The sequence below is a fragment of the Mycteria americana genome, chromosome 21 (assembly GCF_035582795.1).
Source record: "Mycteria americana isolate JAX WOST 10 ecotype Jacksonville Zoo and Gardens chromosome 21, USCA_MyAme_1.0, whole genome shotgun sequence".
Taxonomy (NCBI): Eukaryota; Metazoa; Chordata; class Aves; order Ciconiiformes; family Ciconiidae; genus Mycteria; species Mycteria americana.
Window position 1 is genome coordinate 1,603,464 of NC_134385.1, and position 19,781 is coordinate 1,623,244.

Genomic DNA, 19,781 nt, shown 5'->3' on the forward strand with positions numbered 1-19,781 from the left:
ACTCGCTGAATATGTTTTGTTTATGTTGGCATAGCGGTTTAATGACTCCGAGGTTTTCTTTATTCACAAAAGCAAATACCCTTTTTTAAAAGCAGATAATTTCATTTGTTACTAAAATTGAGGATTATTTTTTCTCTTTTCTCTGACTCTATCTAGTAGGTTAGAGACAATATCTTAATTATATGGATTAATGGTGTTTTTGTAGAGCCAGCATGTCTCTCCTGTTACTAAATAGTAATTATTAAATTATTGTAGCTCCTGTAGCAGCTACAGGAAACCAGGATTGCGTTGTGATGTTTGCAGTGGGTTTCATGGACATTTGCTTTCCTCGCTTCCCCCATTCTCAGACTTGTCAGCTATACAGGAACGCGAGTCCATCTGCTCTGTATCCCCCACAACGCTGTGACTGGTACCAAACGCTCCAGAACACATACATTTTTTCTGGGCTTACCTTCAGTGACAGCAGGTGACTGCTGTTTGACTTGGAAGAAGAAAACATGACTGTAGCAGTGTGTTCTACAAAACAAACCTCATGATGGAAAAGCGCCAAACTCTGTCACTCTAGTCCGGAACAAGGTCGCCAACGCTCGCTGCTCTCCCTCCAGCTGTCAGCAGCGGGAAGCGGGTTGCAAACACCCCTAGAAATTCCAAGTTCTGGGGAGGGAAAGGAGAGGGGACACACATCTCACAGCCGCTTAAGCCAGACAAAACTCTTCTGTGTTTTTCCGTGACTTCCTACAGATCTGGCAAAGCCTCTTGCCCATGAGGGCCGAACCCAACCCGCTATCCTTTCCCTTTGGCAGAACTGGGGCCCTACGCGCTGCAGGCTCGGTGGCGTTACGTGGCGGCAGCACTTTAGATGGAGCAGACGTAGAGGAATGAGTTGAGGGGCGAGTTATCTCTGCTTAGACTTGTCTGTGCTCACCAGTCCCAATCACAAGGGGAAGGCTTTTGCACTCCAACTAGCAAACGCCTGCGAGATGCACGGGAGCAGGTCTGCGGCCTCCCCCGGTGACCCAGCACCAGAGGCTGGTGTTAGCTCACGCTGACTCTGGAGACAGGACCGGGCTGCCCTTACAGCAACCGCCCCTTCTGGGACGCGGCCTGGCCCGACCTCAGGGGGCCAGGCTGGGGCCGCAGACCCCTGGGGCACCCACGCAGCCTAGTGCCGCACCGGGAGGGCCGTGCACACCTGCCCAGGCCCCCGGGCGCTCGGCCGCAGACAGGCCCGGCGCCCCAGGCCACCCCCAGCCGGCCCCGCAAGGCCGCCAAGCGCCGCCCGCCACCTCAGCGCTGCGCCCGCCCGCAGCGAGAGCGCCCCCACAGGGCGGGCTTATAAGGCGTGCGGGTGGCCTCGAAGCGCGAGCAATGATTGGGCCAGACGGAGAGGGCGGGGCTACGCGGAAAAAACTCCCAATAAAGCGGCGAGGGGCGGGGCTTCCGGGGCAGTCCTGGGCAGCCGTTGGCTGTCTCTGGTGTTGGGCGGGGCTGGGGCAGCGCGCGAAGACTCGAAGCGGTTTCCTACGCGGCCGTGCGGCGGGAGCGCTGGGGCTGTCTCGGGCCGAGGCCATGGCGGCGGCGGCGGCCCCCGCTGAGGTGAGTCCTGCCGCTCCGCTCCGCACAACCGGCTGGCTGCCGCTGGCGGCGGTGACAGCCAGCGGCCTGCCAGTGGTCTATGGGGCTCCTCTGGCTGTGGCGCGGCGGAAGGCTGGGAGGGGCAGCGAGCGAGGTGGTGGCGGCGGTGGCGGCGGCGGCGGCGTCTCCTCGGCTGCCCTTGAGCCCGGGCGGCACCGCGCCCTCAGCGCGCTCGCCCCTCTCTTGGCGGACTACACTTCCCAGCACAGCCGGCGGCTCGCCCTTCCGCCTTGCCGCCCGCGGTGCGCGCTGGGAAGGCCGTACTCGGCCTATCCCCGTGGGCGCGGTGCATGCTGGGGGGGTGGGGACCGGCCGTGGGCGCGGTGCATGCCGGGAAGGCGGTGCCTGCCCCGGGCGGGCGCGGTGCATGCTGGGACGGGTGCTCTGCCCGGGGCCGTACCTCGGGGCCGCCCGGGGCCGGTGTCCGTGACCCCCGGCCGGTCGCCCGCCCGCCACGGGCCGCTTCTGCGGCGCTGGGCAGGGCTGTGAGCGGCGCCGGGCCGCGTCCTGGCGGCCGTGCTGGCCTGCTGCCCCTGCAGCGCTGCCGTGGCGCCCGGCCTGTGGCGGCCCGGGGGTGTCAGCCCTGAGGGGGGTCCTGGGACACGCGAGGGGCCCCGCTACCGCAGCGCGGCTGCACACCAGGCCTGCGCACCTTGTCACGGGCGATCCTTCCTAAAGAGTCCCCACAGGTGTCTTCTGGTCCCTGTTTAATTAATTTCGGTGAAGTGCGGATGTGGGAGAATAAAGTTTTACCTTTCTCATTATGCTTTGCATTCTAATGGTTTTGATAATAATCAGTGGACATCAGCCAGTATGTTGATACTCTTTTTTTTTTTTTTTTTTTGCGCAAGCTCACCTTAAACATAGTTAAATACTAATAAAAATTGATGTAGTGTAATCTCCCTTCATGTAAATACCGATTAATTCTTAAAATGTAACGATAATGTATGTGTATATAATTGTATGTAAGGGCTCAGCCAAGGTTTTGGAATGAAGTTAGACACCAAAAGTCGTTACTACATAAACAACATTTATCATAGTAAGGACAATTTTATTTTGCTTCATAGTTTCCGTTAGAAGATTTGAATTCAGACTTGCAGAAAACCCTTGATAGTGACTCTGACAGCGGACAGGGCAGCTGTGAGACAGCCTCTCCAGGGCACTTCAGCAAGGGGATAGCGTCTCTTGACGACAGAGGTCTGTAATATTTCCATAAATTGTGCCTGGTGGTCGTTGCCTTCAACGGTGCATTTCTTGTTTTATAAATGCCTTTTTAGGAAGTTTTCATTGCTTGACCTGTATGAATCCAAACTGCCTTTTTTGTTGCTCAGAATGTGGGCAGGTGTCTGTAAATCTCTGAAAAGCATTTTTTGAGGTATAGAAAGGGAAATACTAAATGGGATGTGAGTTTCTTAATTGCTTATTTCCTTTCTTTTTATGATTTGCTTAACCTATGTACTTATTTAGTTACTTACTGTGGGTTTTATTACTATCTCAAGGCAAGTCACTAATCTATCAGTGAAGGATTTTCAGCTTTACCTTTTTTTAAAGGTTAAAAACCTATAACATCAATTTGGGTCAATTATATACTGTACTGCAGGGAGAACTGGGTTTTGAAAACAGTTCAAGCCAATTTGCTATAGATGTTGACATGTGTGAAATTTAACACATATATAACTTTATGTTTAACTGATTGATTGTTAATTAACTTGTGCAATTTTCCTCTCCGTAGTGTGCATCACTTCTTTTCCTTTAATATATTTTGTCAGATTCAGAGGAAGAGATTTTTGTACGTAAAAAAGCAAAAAGCAAGAAGTTGCTTCAGGAGAGTGAGAGCGAAGATGGAGAGGATGGTGGCTCTTTTGTGCAGAAAGATACTCTGGGTGGAGACAAGGAAAATGGAGAGGAAAAAGAGAGCATTACTGCCCAGAGGAACAAGAAATCTCATCGAATTCGCCAAGGTCTGCTAGACAGTGATGACAGTGACACTGGTGACCAATTGCAGATTGGAAACCTTGAAACAAGCAGAAAGTCTGGCTTGCCTGAGAATGACCTGGAAGAGGAGAGACCCCTAAAATCTGGGAAGAAGTACAGAAAACATAAACATGATTCTGAAGGAGAGACAGCAAAAAAAGCTGTTGGAAAATCAAGAAGAAGAAAGGAGAAGGAGAGAAGAATTGAGTCCACTAAACAGCTGAAAAAAGAAAAGAAGCCCAGAGCAGAGGTATGTATTTTGGCAGAAAATCTCAGATATTTTCTCAACTAAGTTAAATTTATTACTGCATTTGGTTATTGTGTTTCAATGCTTCAGCATTGCTAGGGTCCACATTCCTACAGCAGGAGTGGTATCCACAGGGACCCGCTGCACGCCGTGTCAGTCTGCCAGCTTCATCTGCAAAGTACAAACCTGAACGCTTGATGATTTAACATCAGTGTGTGTTAAGCCGGGCAGAAAGTCTCTGAGTTCTTTGGGTTCGTTGGGGGTTTGTTACGTGCACAAACGGCTTTGACTGGTATTTCAGCTTTTCTCTACGTTGCTGTGCTCGTTTCTGGAGGAAGCTTTGCGCTACTTTCAAATTGGAATTCTGGTCTAAATAAATGGCTGCTTGCAAGGTTGTGTATTGCTGCTATTTATAAAATGCATATTTCAAGTGTTAAGTTACTCTCTCTGAGCCATTTTGGTCTTCAGTAATTATTGAAATTCCCTACTTACCATAGAGGTATGGAACACTGCTCCATGAATCAACTTTGCAGTGCCATAAAGTGAATATGACTGGCTTACAGGACACACAAGATGATAGATTAAAGATGGCATGTACTTTTTCTAACTTCTTTCATCAACACCTTTTGACAGTAATCTTAATGTCAAAGAACTGAGGGGGACCTTCTGAAATGAATTACACATATACTTTATTCTTATGGCAAGCAGGTAGATGGCAGTCAGAGGCATCCTTTCAATGACAGTGGATGTCTTCTCGATGACAAAGAACTTTTTGATAATGGCTTGGAAGAGGAAAACGATTACCCCCCAGAGGATGAAGAGTCGATAGAATCAATACGAGCAGCAGTGAAAAACAAAATGAAAAAATATAAGGTAACATTTGATAGTGGTACGAGATTATTGGTTATTAGTGGGAAGTATTGTACCTGTGCATGTATTAAAACTCTTTGACAATGGTGCACTTCTACTGCTAGGACAGAGGAGAGAATATCCTCTGCTTTTTGTTCTTAAAGATGGAGGGACGTTGTCCTGCAGAGTTACACAGATAATGCTACAGTAGGAGCTTTGGAAATCTACCATAAGTATTATGTGGAATTTGTGTTGGTTTATGAGAACACTTGCTGATTTTGCTGATCAGTGATGATTCTGTACAATTATTTTTCACTTTTGACTTGTTTGCCCTTGGTAGTGCCTGTGTATTTAGACAAATAAATGCATCTCTTTTTATGCACTGTAGAACAAAGAACGGTTTTCTGAGGGTGAAGGCTACAAACATGTATTTGATGATGAGAACGAGGAACCTGTATTAAAAGAACCAAAAAGAAAGGTGAAGTCGTCTTCTCTTTAAAGCTCTCCGTTGTTTGCTGTAGTGACTCAAATGTTTTTGTACGCATGCTGTCCAATGTTTTTGCTGATTTGCTATTTTTAATCTTTTTTTTTAACTGGCTGCTTTATTCTGACTCCTTTCTGTTTGAAAGGGAAAAATAAGCTATTTAAGAAAGTATAGATAAGAGTCCCATATTTTGACTTCTGATTTCAGAAACCTTTCTTTTCTTTCCTTAAGGAGCGAAAAGCAGCAAGGTTAAGTAAAGAAGCCATTAAACAACTCCATAGTGAGACCCAACGACTTATTAGAGGTAAAACTTAAATTCTTTGTATGTAGAGGGGTATAAACTATTAAGAGATTCAGGGGAGAAATTGAAAGAGTTTACCTGGAAGGTTAGAGCCTTCTTTCACCTAGCATGAGTTACGCTCTATTTAGGGTTGAAGGGTGCAAGACCATTTTTATTCAAGGAACTGTTAAAAGATATCTTTGTAACTAATGAAAAAAAAAATCGTTGTGCAAACACTTGAGCCTGTAAACTTGTTGTGTAAAGTTAGTGCAATATTTAGAGAGTTTGGTAGGCATGTAATAAAACTGGAACTGGTCCTGCCATGCTGATATTAACATCACAGTTCATTTCCTAATGAATCTACAGACATGTTGCAAATTTGGTCTTAAGGACTTGTTGCCGTTGGAACGCTTTCCCAAACAGCGGCGTTTGCTGTATTCAGGTTTAACTGTGCTGTTTGTGCCTAGTCAGCTGTCTTTGCTGCACAATGCTTGTGTTGAGCTTCTTTGAATTTCAGGGATATCAAATAAATGCCTCGGATGACGTTTTAAATTTTGTTTCACCTCCTTTCTCTGGTAGAATCGTCTGTGTCTCTCCCATATCACGTGCCTGAGACCAAAAGCATTCATGACTTCTTCAAGCGTAGACCTCGTCCAGTATGTCAAGGAAATGCCATGGCATTGCTGAAGTAAGGACTTAAACCTTCCTCATATTTTTTCATAAATTTTGAGGATATCCCAGCTTTGCTTTTGAGGATAACCAGGCTTTTGCATGCTGTAGGCGTTGTATGACGTACACACCTGCTCTGTGTACAGTTACAGCTTTTTTCTGGTTTAATTTTAGCTGTTGCTTTGCCTGGGAAGTTTTATTAAGAAACTTTCTTAGGCTCCTTTAATTCCGTGAACAGCTGGAAATTAGGAGTATGTCACTGTCAACATAAGGCAATGCTGCACTCTTAACACAGTCGTACTGTTGAAGTAATCAGGGCCTAGTAGTAACTCCAGATGAAGTGACGAGCTCGTGCAAAATTACTTTAATGTGGTTTAGACTGGACCCCAACATTTTACTTGGACTCTTTTGAGTAATGTGTAGTAAGCTACTGTTGTCACAAAATCTCTCAGGAATTTTATACTGTGATAATGTAACTAACTGGTACAAACTCTTTACACTACTCTACACTTCCTTATGTCCTCAAAACGAAGTTTTGCAGCCTTCTGTCCTTCACCTCTTCCTACGCATTAATGACAATAATTAGAAAATGATTTCTCTCTCTTGGAGTTTGTTCTCAACCTCTTCTCCCCTTTCGCAATAGCCATGGGTGATGTGTTTCTTTTCTGCCTTCATTAGGTCCGCTAAATACCAGCTATCCCTAAATGAAGAATCTGCAGACACTAAGAACTTGAACATGGATTGCAAAGATGGGCGAACCGAAGGCGATCAATCAGCAGCTAATGAACCAGAAACAAGCCTTGACGGAGATGTTGATACTACTGTGAACAAGCCTCTTGCTGACGTAGGGAAGAACTTGACAGAGGACTGTGCTGAAAAGCCCAGGCAGGACAGTGATGATTCTCATGCAATTAGGACTGTAACAACTGATAATAATACAGGAGAACCGCTGCACTCCAGCTTCCTAAGCACTGATTGTAGTGAACAAAAAGAGAATGAAATTCCTCTGGCAGTTGGAGGAGATGCCCTTGAGCAAAGAGATGAAACAGCACCAGACGTAGAATGTGAAAAAAGCAACCAACAAGTGGGGCCTGGATTGGTGGCCCAGCCTGAAAAAGTGCGGAAGTCCAAGTTGGATAAACTTCGTGAACTGGGAATAGACCTGTCCATCAAGCCAAGAATCTGCTCTGGCAATGAATCCTTTATAAACCTCGATGAATCTGATTCAAATAAAGGTATCACTTTCATTGTTGTAATCCTGTCAGATCTCTCCAAGTAAGTAGATTTAATCTGACTTTAACTGGAAAAAATCTCGGAGAAATATTTAGGTGAGAGAACAGTCAGGCACGGTCTCTTATGAGTACAGACTCTTTGCTTAATGTCGGTATCCATTTTCTTTCAGCTGATGTTTATAAGGGAAGTTCTGAGCCCTTAATATTTGAAAGCCTGAAGGAATGCTCAGTGAAAACTATTTAATGATGAATTATTTATTTCCATTTTGCTGTAGTGAATTATGTTGGCACTTAAAGCACATGGGAGCACTTTTTTCAGCTTGATTCAAAACAAGGCATGCAGTAATTGTCTGGAAACAAAACTGGCCTGTGTTCCAGAGTGTTTACCGCTGATTTTGTTAAAAGGCAAGGCTGGATAGCAAGCAAAAATTTACTTCTGTAGCAGGAATGTTTTGAATGTCTTTTAGGTACTGGAATTTGAGCATTTATTCATCAATATTAAATAGTTGACCTTGTTTCAGGGAAAGATTGCAAAAGATTAGGGAATTTTAGAATTCCATTAAATCTATTGTGTATTAGAAGATATTAAGAGGATGTCTGGACTGGATGCTACTTCTGTGCATGCAGGAAACTGATCTCTGCCAAGAAACAGTGTTTTTGTCAGCCATCAGTCTGGGTTTAGATAATATGTTATCAGAAATTTTGGTGGCTGGAAGGCTAGACTGGAAGTGAATTGAAGTCTTGTGGATAAATCATAGTCAATGGTAAGGTAATTTAATGTTAGCTAATACCAATTAAGTATAAGTTACAGCAAAAATATTCTGTGATGTTTTATTGTTTTATTAGTCAAATAGAATGGTTTTGCAAATATTTTAATATTAAAGATTTAGAGTTTTTAACTAACTTCCTTTGGAAAAAAAAATTTCTGAAGACCTACTCTTGATATAACTTTAACACTCAATGCTTTTAAATGCTATCAAATTAATTTAATTTGCATGTTGAAATGTAATTAATATGTATTTAAAGAATTAGAAGCCTTGAAAGCACGTTTCTTGAAGCACACTCTTCGAACATCAAAATCCAAAGTTGAACGGACCATAAACATGAACATTATTCGTAAGGAGACTACATCTGAAGGAAAAGAGGAACTGAAAGCAGACGTGGTACCAGCAGTATTAGCAGCAGAGAGCCTGGATGAAACAGTCCACACAAAGCCAGGTCGGTTTGGGAGGAGAAGTGATGATGGTTGAATTGGAAAACACTCTGCCTTTTTTCTCTCTCATTTCCCCCTTTCCCGACGCTGGCCCATTAAATACAGATGTGATCTTCATCTCTAAAATTAATACGTACGTTCCCTCTAATGGATAGCCCTGTTTTTAAAAAAGAATCTTGATAGGCCTCTTAAATAGCACTGGCCAGTGTAGAGCAGCCTCAGTCAGATCTTTGCAACTGGTTCTCTGGATTTCTCCCCATCTGTACCAAAATCTATATAAACGTATATCTGCACTGTTGTTTTCCATCAGCCCTCTGAATGTAACTCTCAGACTTCTTGTGAACTATTACCATTTAGTAGCTCTCTCGTGCTTCCTTGTTTCTAATAGAATTGTAGGTATTTGCAAACAAAAATATGCGTGGAATGGGACTCTCCCATAGTATCCATTAACAGAAATAGATTATTTGGCTGGTTCTATGGGCACACGTTATTTTTCGCTGCCCTTAATTATTTCATGTCCTATAGCACATCTGCCCATGGCAATTGGATGCTCTGTTCCCAAAAGACGCAGTGGAGAGACAGACCCTATTCTCACTCAGGGAGCTGCACCGGTGGCATTTACGGATAATGAGGAATCTTGATAATTCATGAGATTGTGTGGTCTCTCTATATTGAGCTCATTGAAACTAACTGCTCTAACTCTTAGAGCTGGCAGATCAATTCATAAAAACATTTAAAACCAAGTAATTTTTTAAATTCCCTTTTTATGTGTGTAGTTACATTAGATTGGATGCTTGAAGGCAATGCAGTTAAGGATTTACTGTAGTACATCTAATATATTAATTTATTCATTTCTATCCAGGTGAAAAGCTACAAGCGCTGAAGGCTAAACTCCAGGAGGCCATGAAACTCCGCAGGACTGAGGAACGCCAAAAGCGGCAAGCATTGTTTAAACTGGATAATGAGGAAATGTTGGAGGAGGAGGAGGAGGAGGAGGAGGAAGAAGAGATGACAGATGAGTCTGAGGAAGAGGAAGAAGGCAATCATGAGGTCTGTATGCAACACTTTTCCATAACCTAGTCAGCTTCTCAATTCTGCTGCCTCTCCCCGACTAAAAGAGACTTTTGTACGCTATTAATATTAGGGAAATTGCCAAGAATTCTTCCTAGAAGATAAAAAATTGCTGCAGTTACCACATTCAGGGTTTGGATTGTCTAAAATGGAATTTATTAGTATTTTCTTTTATTTGTCTAAACAGTATTAAAACCAAATGTGAGTGTATAAAAGATTCTGGTGCCATTTTCTCTTTTTATATACCCTTGGCTCGTTGCTAGCAGGGGACAAACTGGGGTCACCTGCCTGATGTGAGGTAGGGGTTTGCCATGGCCTTTCCTTTTTAAAAAGGGTCAGGATAGCCTGGCTGTGTCAAGCAGCTCTATATCAGTTGTCTTGGAGTGGAATAGGTGCATATAAGAACTGCGAATGTCACTCTGCTTGACCCTCCATACGTTAAAACCTTTTCTTGAAAAGTACGCAAGGAAGTTGACAGATCAAAGCAATAATCACCATATCTCTGCTATGTCTGGGGATGTTTTTTTAGAATGTGGAATTTCTGCTTTGCGAAGCAGAGGAAGACAATGAAGATATAGAAGAGAAACAAGTTGAAGATGGTGATAAAGAAACCGACAAAGAATCAATTGATGGAGAAAAGCTGGAGAAATCTGTGCACTGTGATTCTGTTCCCAAGCCACCTTCGACAGAGTCTACACTGATGCTTTTTAAGGACAGCTCCTCCAAAATGGGGTAGATAAACCAAGCTTTAAAAATTGTGCCTGAGCAATTTTAAATTTGATCAACACACGTAGATGTTTTGATTTGAAGTACTTTTTGTAGGAATTTCTTTCCGTCTTGTTCCAGTAGTTATATGTGCCTTCATATATATTTTATTTAAAAAACTTAATGACTGTAATTGTTTAGTGGAATAATCTGTTTCTTAATCGAAGTGTACTAGATGTATTTTTGTGTGTTACCTTGTTTTTTGCGGTTAGGTTTGCAGACAATAGCAATTCATCTTGTATATATTAGCAAATACATTTTATTTAATGAATTGCAGATATTCTCTTCCTGATGAGAAACTTGAAATGGAAGAAGCTGCAGACAAAGGACCTACCAAGTTAGGTAAAGTCGAACTATTATTGTAGCTAGCATTTTTTTCACATGGCACATGTAGAAGTTTCTCTTTGGGATTGGTATTCAATATTTTTGTTATTTCATCACCTGTATAGTTACACAGTATGATTATAAAAGTTTAGACTGATGAAAAAAATGGGAGGGCTTGGAAAAAACTAGAGGAAAATAAAGTTCAAAATTATACTGGAAAAAATATCGAAACAGTCAGAAATCAAGATGAAATTCAGTAAAAAAGTGCAATATATGCATTCTCTATGAAGAAAGAAATCCAACATGAGCACAGAAGAATGAATTTTTAGCAAGGTGTTGGTGTTGCAAAATAATGTCTTGAGGTTTTACTGGATCACAAAAAAAAAAAGTTAAGCACTGTATTAAAATATTTATTTTCTTTTCAGAGGATGATGATTCATTTTCTCTGCCAACACTAGCAAAAGAGAATAGCCATAACAGCAGCTTTGAGTTGATTGGCTCCATGATTCCATCGTATCAGCCCTGTAACAAACAGATGTCACGTGGAGGGAACTTTTTATCTGCGGCAGGAGGTTTCAGGTCACCTTCCCCAGGGTTTTTCAAAACAAGCTTTATCAGCTCTGCTTCCAAGGTAAGGTTCTTGGTCCTATTCCCATCGTATATTAACACAACGGGTAGTGAATAAATGTGCTTTATCCTGACTGTTATATCTATCAAAAAAAAATAATACCAGAAGAAGGCATCTAGCGAAATGCTTTTATATGAGTAAGAGTTTAGAAAAGCAAACTGTCCCTGGAGTTTAAAATGTCTCTGCATTGGAATGGATAAAAATGATATTACAAAAACTTATATGCTGAAACATCGAAGAAAAGATGCTATAATCTGGTTTTGGTATTTAAAATACGTACGTCGCAAATGTTTTTTTAAGCGTACTTACATGGGCTACACAACATCTGATGTCAGTGAACTCCTATGACTTGTCAGAGCAGTGTGGACATACTTGACTCCTGCATGGTGTTAATCCTTTAAAATACCTTAAATGTTTTATGCCATTCTTGCTTTTGACTTCTAGGATTGCAAAACAAGTAACTTGTACATTTTTACATTCCTTTGACTAGAGCTCAGGAAAGACGTCTGAGCCCTCTCTTCCCATAGAAGATTCCCAGGACCTGTATAATGCCTCTCCTGAGCCTAAGAGTTTATTTCCAGGGGCTGGGGAGTCACAGTTTCAATTTTCTCTGGAAGATGACACTCAGAGCCAGCTGCTTGATGCAGATGGGTAAGTAATAGGTGTAAAGGATGACATTTTGTGCCCTTTAACAGAAATGGGACATACAGAACAGCCAGATTTTTTCTAACTACAGTCTTTCTTTCAGGTTCTTGAATGTGGGACAGCATAGGAATAAATACCAGTCCTCAAAGCATCAGCTGACTCTGGCTAGTATGGATGAGAATGCAATGGATGCCAATATGGATGAATTACTGGACTTGTGTTCTGGACAGTTTAGCAGTCAAGCTGAACATGTGCCAAATACCAGCAGCAACAAAAAGCAGAACATGGAAGAATTGCTCAATCTTTGCTCAGGAAAATTCGTGTCTCAGAGTATGTCCTGAATTCTGTTTTCAGCTTTGCTGGTTACTTGATTTATAAGCTTTACACAAAGGTACCCTTTAGTTCTGGGCACTAATGCAGAACGTGGAACTTCTGAGACTTCAGAAAGCTCTAACAATTTGTTGCCTTTGTGGGAGCACGCTAACTGTCATTTCTAGGATGCTCTCTGACATCTAAAGAGTAGAAATGTATCTGTCTAATAAGTTGCCATCTTACTACTTCTTGTAGCAGGTTCTCCAACATGGGCATCTTCAGTATCTTCCAAGGCAGAAAAAGACAGTGACATAGAAGATCCAATGGCAGAAGCTCTAGCACTTTGTTCAGGCTCCTTTCCCACAGACAGGTTAGCATTATTCTTCCTAAAATTTACAAAAGCTTATAGTGGTAACTGCTTCACTCTTAATGTGTTTTCTTGTTCGACATCAATTCAAAACGCTGTAAGCAAAAGCGTGGTCTGTTTTGGAGGTGGAGGGGAGGAATATTGCAGATTGCTCAGCAATCACTCTACATCAGCAGCATATACTGTTTCCCACAGCTACTGTGAAGGGAAATTCTTCTTTGTCTTTCACTGATAGTGAAAGACGTGTTGAAGAACTTTCATCAAACTGAGGAAAGATTCTTAGAATGTAGGACCTCTGGGTTCTGTTCTGGGCTGTTGCCAAACTACAGGAACCATAACCAAATGTAAGTTGGATACTAGCATTTTCTCCATTGGTTAAACTGGAAAGGTGTATGGCTGCCTGAGAAAAGGATAATGAGGCTTAACAAATGGGAAAGTTAGGGAGATCCAAGAGGAATTTTAGAGGGAAACAAACTCGGGATTTAATGCTTGCCCCATGGTTTCTGCAAGTGAAGACCTGAGGTCTTAAAACGTCAATGCTAATGGGGATTTTGGGCATCTAAAGCTAAATGCTGTTGAGAGGCTCTAGCTCTTTGAACACTCACAGGTAATTGCCTGAGACCAGCTAAGGTGATGGCTGAAACCTTGCCTTGAATTACTGCGAAGCCATCATTGACGGTGAAATGAAAACGTGTGTTTCTTTCATTCACTTTTCCCTTAGGGAAGAGGAAGATGAGGAGGAGCAAGAAGAGCTTGGTGATTTTCAGCTTTTAACAGATGACGATGCCTTTGATAGTGAAGAGGTATGAACTGATGGAGCTAAGCAACTGCTACAGCATTCTGACTGAGAACTCCATTTATCTACTTAGTTTTTTAATATAACGATCAATGCAAAGTATCGTGACTTCCAGAACAAGTTACTGAAACATTTCTAAGAGCAATGTTTGGATCATTTAAAATGTCCACTTAATGTTATAATATACTGGATAAAGCGTCTTAGCGTAGCAAATCCTCTGAAAAATCTGTGGTGTTTTGGTCTGTGTTTATTGATTGAAGAACAGAAGAAGCTGTCATTACAAAGCAATCTGCTTTCAGAAATTCCTTAATTTCTGAAAACTTTCTCTTTGACAGGATGAAAAAAGTGGAGACAGTGATCCTGAAGAAGCAGAAATTAGTGATGAAGAAGAAGAACTGCTGAGACATAGACAGGGCTTGAAGAAAAAACTGTAAGTACATCTTTTTTGTATCTTAACTGCCAGACAGAATAGAGTATTAACAGCACTAGAAATTTAGTCTATTCCCTCTCCAGCATTAGTAGCTAATGTTTATATAGCGTTGGCTCTGGTTGGTTTGTGTGGTTTGGTTTTTTTTGCTTTGGTGCTGTCACGTTGCATGAGTTTAACTATGTTGCTGGTGGCCTATAGAGGATTTCCATTATAATTTCCATTATAGATGGAAATCTAAAGGTCACGATGAAAGCAATGCCACATTTTTTTGACCAAAATTACTTAGTCTTTTCAAAAATTAAAGATGAATTATAATTTCTCATTTAGGATATGTGTTAATTTTAGATCAAAAGATAAATCTTGCTTTCAGAAGATTTGTGTGATGATTATTGGTCTATCAAACTGAACTCTTTTAACATTCCTTTATAGAAAACTGCAGGATTTCATGGAAGATGAGGCGGAGCTGTCAGGGAGTGATGTGGGAAGCGAGGATGAATATGATGGTGAAGACTTGAACGAATATGAAGAAGAGATTATTGATGAGGAACTTCCTAATGAAGTGGAATTAGAAAATCAAATACAGAAATTACACATGTCAGTGACAGTATTAGTATGTATTTTTGTGTGTGAAGTCATGGCTCTTGGATATAATCTGGACTAACCTCCTCCCTTTCTCCTGTGTTGATAGGAAGGCAATGCTTGATGATGACAAGCGTCAGCTACGCTTGTACCAGGAGAGATACCTCATTGATGGTGACCTGCATAGCGATGGCCCTGGTAGAATGAGGAGATTCAGATGGAAAAACATAGGTGCCTTTCTGATCCATAGTTAATAGATGGGGTGAAAGATTGGAAAGAGAACATGTGTGCATGAAATAGCACTCAGTAGTCCTTCCAAAGGAAATAAAGTCTTTCAGAAATAAATTGGCTTGGGGAGGGTTCTGTTTTGGGGCTTTTTTGGTTGGTTGGGGTTTTTGTTTGTTTTTTTTTTTTTTTTTTTTTAACTAGTCTGCATATTTTATGACTCTTTTAAAATCGATAACTTTTTTTTTTCTTTGTCTAGATTATGCTTCACAGATTGACTTGTTTCAGGGAGATTCAGATAATGATGATGAAAATGAACAGTTTGATGAGACAGAAGCGAAATGGAGGAAAGAGCGATTTGAACGAGAACAGTGGCTTCGTGAGCAGGTATTAGTTAGCTTCAAGAAAGGCATCTTGCTCAGCCTTTCTCTGTACCATTGCTAGATGTGAAATTGCTAGTTCCTCAAGTTGAACTCTAGAACAAATAGCATTTGAAAATGTATCTTTGTTTTTCACCATGAATTCTGCTCTTTCTCTTCAAGTATCATACAGAGAGAGAAACTAATGCAGAAGGGAGAAGCAAAACAACTATGTTCTGAAACAAGTCAGCTTCAAAGCTGGAATAAATCTCTTATGCTGGGAGCATAACTTCAAGTTTTAGAAGTTTCAGTATTAGGTCAGCTTTGTCAGCTGAATGTGATACTACAGGTTTGCTGTTCATTAATAGAACGAGGATGATAAAGTATCTAAGAAATTGCAATAAACTTTTACAGTAGAAAGTAAACAAAAGACTATATTAACTTACATAATGAAAGGACTTGGTCTACTTAAAATACTGAATTAAATGTTCATTCTTAATATAACTTTTTCAGTTTTACAAAGTGTCTTCTCTCTGCTACAGAAGGAAAAAAATAAAGAGCAGGAGGAGGAGGAGGAGGAAATCGGTGAAGACAGCCAATTCATGAAACTAGCAAAAAAAGTAACTGCTAAGTCCCTACAGAAGAAAGGTAAGCTTACTTTTTATTGAAGTGACAATCAAATAAGAGAAAGAAAGCTTAAATTCCAGTCATCACTTGTGGTGTCCAGTGAAGCACGCCACAGATCAGAAAACTCCAGTGTCTAGTTTTCTTAACCCAGTCTGAGCTTATGTCTTCCAGAACTAGAAAGGCTAAAGGTATAAAAGCATTGAAAATATGCAACTGCAAGGCTGATGATAATTGTGTGTATTTACTTAATAAAATAGTATGTCACTTCTTGAAAAAAAAATGTTGTAGAGTGGAAATAAATTCCTCTACATCTTTGTTTAGTCTTTTATTCTTCAGTTGCTTGCCTTACAGTCTTCTACTCTGTGACTTAGTGACAGTCAGCCTAGCAGTTTCTCCAAATATCTGTGACTTAAGGGAAAACTATGTAATGTAGTGAAAATAAATTTAAGTTTTCCTTGGTTGTGGCAAACTCCAAGTGTGCAAAGCAGTTTCAAAACCAAATTTTCCCTTCTAACTGATAGAACTAATTGCCAGAGTCATCTGTCACTTGTATGTATCATTTGACACAGACTTTTTTTTTCCTACAGTATTTACTGTCTGTTGTCAATTCTAAGTTCTTCAGTTTGATATAAAATTATATTCTTTCAAATGAAATTCAGAAACTGACATTTTCCTCTGTCTCTGCTAGCAAGCCCAGCAGCAGTGGTACAAGACACAACACTATTACCCAGGAACCCATTTGAAACGTTCAGACCTGCTGGTGACACCCAGGTTGGTAATGGTTCTGAAAATGGTATTTCCAAACTGCACGTGTAGAACACGGCAAAGTCGGGCTGACTCTAGGGTCTGGCCATTTCTGGTTTGTGTGGTAGTGAGTAACATTTTAGTAGGGAGCAGTCTTTTCTATTAAGAGTAACCCACTAAAAGAGCTGTCTTGTTCGTGTGAGTGCTTTAACACAGTATTTCTTTGTTCTTCAGATAAAAAATGGGTCTCTCTTGAACAGACCTAAAGCTGTCCTTCAGAAACTAGCAGCAATGTCAGATCTTAATCCAAACGCACCTCGAAATTCAAGGAATTTTGTCTTTCATACACTTTCCCCGGACAAGAGTGCAGAGGCAAAGGAGAAATCAAAACCTCAGGTAAAGATTTGTGTGGAATGTGCTGCCAATTGTGTAGATTATTTAAACGTGCAGACACTAAGCATTGCCAAGTAGTTAAGAGCATGGCTGTTTTAAATATTCTCTGTGATTTCTTAGTATATGCTCTCACACCAAATAATTCTCTCATAATTCAAAATTTAAGCTTTTTGGAGTTTTTTGTATACTCTAATGTATCCTACTCCCCTGTAGGTGAAGAAAAGAGGTCCTACTGCAGTAATAACGTCTCTGGCCAAACGGCCCAGGGTAGAGAGCACAGAGGAAACAAGTCAAAGCCGAAGCATATTCCAGTACTTGGAGAGCTGAATATTTCTGTTTAGGGCCAGAGGTTGTATCTCGACTCTTTGCCAGTTGCGGTTTGTTTTGCAAATATGCCAGCAATCATCTGGAAGGTAAACACATTGCTGTACATTCTGGTGCTGCACATTCTGGTGCTGCCGCTTAATTCACAAGTCCAGTAATTTCCAGGCAATGGTCTTGTTTATTCCCCTTTGTTTTTTCTCACTGCTCCGGGGCAAATGAGAGCACAAAATCCATGCTTGGTTTGGAACAAAATGGTATCTTGGTCTTTCCCAAGCATTAAGGAAACTTACACTACTGTAAACCGTCCTTGTACAATCTCACGTGTTTCAGTAATATCAGTTTCATCTGAAATACCATTCATGTGACAAGTGTGACGCAGAAATGCTGCAGTTTGCTTAAAGCACAGATGAAGGAGGTATTTCTGCAGTTTTGGGTAAGAAGAAAGCAGTCTTAACTATGGCAGGACACATGTTGTTTACACTTGCAGTACGAAGGTAGCTATGGCTTCCTCCGATGTTTTATTTAATGTTAAGCATTTATTAGCTTGACATTTTAAGAAGCTCTAATTTATATTTGGAATGTATGCTTTTAAAAAAGGTCCCAGTCTTTTATGAGGCCGTATGATAAGGATTTCTTTCCAAGTTTTTATTACTGTTTATATTCTTACACATACGTATGAATGTGTGTGTGTGTGGAGAGGGAAGAACGTGAATAACAGATAACAGATGTGGGAGAGGAAAAGGAGGTGTTTTGGGGTTTATTTGCTTGGGGGGGGGGGGGGAAGTTGTTTGGTTTGTTTTGCCCAACGGAAGACTCTCTTAAATCATCCATTCTGTTGTTTTCATGCAAGCTGCATTCATCCAAGAGAAATCATCCATTTCTGAACAGCTAGCAATGAAAGGCCCTCTCTAGAATGAGGTCATGAGATAATAAGGAACCATCATACACAACTATTCTAAATAGTGTGAAAGAAACTTGAGACAGAATATACAGCATTTCTGATGTTTCTGATTATGTGTTGAATGTGTTAAAGTAGAGACCAGGTAATGGTAAGACAGCGGCCTGCTCTGTAAGACTAAACATCTTTCTAGGACGTGATGGCACATACTTAGCTTGCCGACTCTGTCGGAGAAGTATCCTGAACTGTAAATTTTGTAACATCATAAGCATACGCCTGGTGTGCTACATGTAAAATATTTTACTGTATATTATGTTTATAAAGAATTATGGTACTAATTGGAGTGCAATTTTACAATAAAACATGTTTTTAATTTTGGAGGCAGTTGGAATTAATTTACAGGATTTCACTCAGTTGTGTGTATGCGGGGGTGTTTTTTCCAAAATATTTGTCTATCTCTGTCTCTTTTTTTTTTTTTTTTTTCTTCCATTGCTGCTTTTCTTTTGTGGCCACAGCTAAGCCTTTCACTAGGAACAGCTGCAATAATATTGGAATACAGCAAAAACAACCCCCCCTGTGTTTACTGGAGTGTAAATTCTCAAGTCCTCAAGTCTTCCACTTAGGTTTGCATAAAATTCTTGGCCCTAAGAATATGTTTCTTTTCACTGCTTCAATAGTCTTGGTTTTGTTAGTTCCTAGACAAAACTTCCTTTATCCTTGGCTTGAGGCGTGCCTATTTCAGTTCATTCTAGCAATTCTAGTAATTGGTATACCTGGATTTGGGATGGGAGGTTTAGGGAAGGGAATGAAGGAGGAAAGGAGAAACATTTATCAGATGTTTCTTGAAGAACAACATGACTGAAAGAAGATATCTGAATATCCAGTTAGTTCTCTCTCACGGTGTTTGCACAGGTTTGTAAGTTGTACTAATTCAGCACAGGTTTACTGGACAAAAACATTCGAAGCTGCAAAATTCAGCATCTCCTCTTAATTTTGCTAATAATGCCTGCCACTAGAGAGCAGCAAGAGAATGCTCTTCCTCTAGCAAAAGGGGAAGGAAGAATGATTAAAGCTTAAAGCATACTCTGACTCGGGGGGAAATCCTTACAGTTTTCCATGCTCTATGGCATTGCAAAGGATTAAATTTATATAGACCTATAATTGCTACATTTTTGCATTAGAAGGTAGGGGCTTGAAGAGCACCTTTAGAGGGTTGGCTTTGTCCTAGGGGTCTTACTGGCCTATCCTCAGCATATGCTAGCCACAACGATGGCATTTGTTTTGCTTTCTCTTTTAGAATTTTCCCTTCAAAATATGTTTTGCTTGTTCCAGAGCCAAGAGTAGAAACACAGCGTTGGGCCTGAAGAGCTTATAAGTTGAGATACATAGAATGGGAGGATTTCTGCTGTTCAGAGTAGACGTTTCCCCCACAGCCACCTTTCAGGAGTTCAGGGTTTGCTGCTGGTAAGCACGACGCTGCACCCCAGAAATTCCTTGCGTGGGAGTGCATTCCATGCTGGGCTTTGGGCAGGCAGGGGTAGGAGACGCGGGGCGAGTCCTGTAGGAGCTGAAATCTCAATTGCTGGAGGGGTTGAACCACATCCTGAGATGCTGCTGCTGCTTATTGTGCCAGACTCCGTCTTCACCAGGGACGAGAGCTGTGGGTTTGGGCCTGACCCGCGCCTGTGCTCCCACCCACGCCGCTGACCTG

The 19,781-nt window shown here is 41.4% G+C and overlaps 2 protein-coding genes across 5 annotated transcripts in view; one reads left to right on the top strand and one right to left on the bottom strand.

The window, feature by feature from the left end:
* The window catches only part of AGO4 (argonaute RISC component 4), a 234,818-nt gene that overhangs the window by 15,728 nt on the left and 199,309 nt on the right, over nucleotides 1-19,781 (bottom strand). The gene's annotated exons all lie outside the window — the stretch shown is intronic.
* CLSPN (claspin) lies at nucleotides 1,490-18,443 on the top strand. 4 transcript variants are annotated; one of them, XM_075522078.1, is made up of 25 exons: nucleotides 1,490-1,596; nucleotides 2,703-2,832; nucleotides 3,405-3,859; nucleotides 4,562-4,729; nucleotides 5,094-5,183; nucleotides 5,421-5,493; nucleotides 6,049-6,157; nucleotides 6,817-7,373; nucleotides 8,397-8,588; nucleotides 9,446-9,633; nucleotides 10,184-10,386; nucleotides 10,697-10,761; nucleotides 11,169-11,374; nucleotides 11,862-12,022; nucleotides 12,120-12,346; nucleotides 12,584-12,698; nucleotides 13,417-13,498; nucleotides 13,827-13,921; nucleotides 14,351-14,515; nucleotides 14,610-14,731; nucleotides 14,985-15,112; nucleotides 15,627-15,732; nucleotides 16,400-16,482; nucleotides 16,690-16,851; nucleotides 17,062-18,443. In XM_075522078.1, the coding sequence occupies exons 1-25, from the start codon at nucleotides 1,570-1,572 to the stop codon at nucleotides 17,173-17,175; spliced, it is 4,023 nt and encodes a 1,340-aa protein (XP_075378193.1). In that variant the 5' UTR covers nucleotides 1,490-1,569; the 3' UTR covers nucleotides 17,176-18,443. The 4 variants fall into 4 exon arrangements, with proteins under 4 accessions (XP_075378193.1, XP_075378195.1, XP_075378194.1 ...); XM_075522080.1 differs by having other exon boundaries at nucleotides 12,587-12,698; XM_075522079.1 differs by having other exon boundaries at nucleotides 4,565-4,729.

Excerpts from the sequence above, each read along its gene's own strand:
- CLSPN (XM_075522078.1), top strand. The coding sequence starts at position 1,570 with ATGGCGGCGGCGGCGGCCCCCGCTGAG. Across the intron at positions 3,860-4,561 it reads AAAAGAAGCCCAGAGCAGAG|CAGGTAGATGGCAGTCAGAG; the intron begins GTATGTATTTTG and ends TCTTATGGCAAG. Across the intron at positions 4,730-5,093 it reads ACAAAATGAAAAAATATAAG|AACAAAGAACGGTTTTCTGA; the intron begins GTAACATTTGAT and ends TATGCACTGTAG.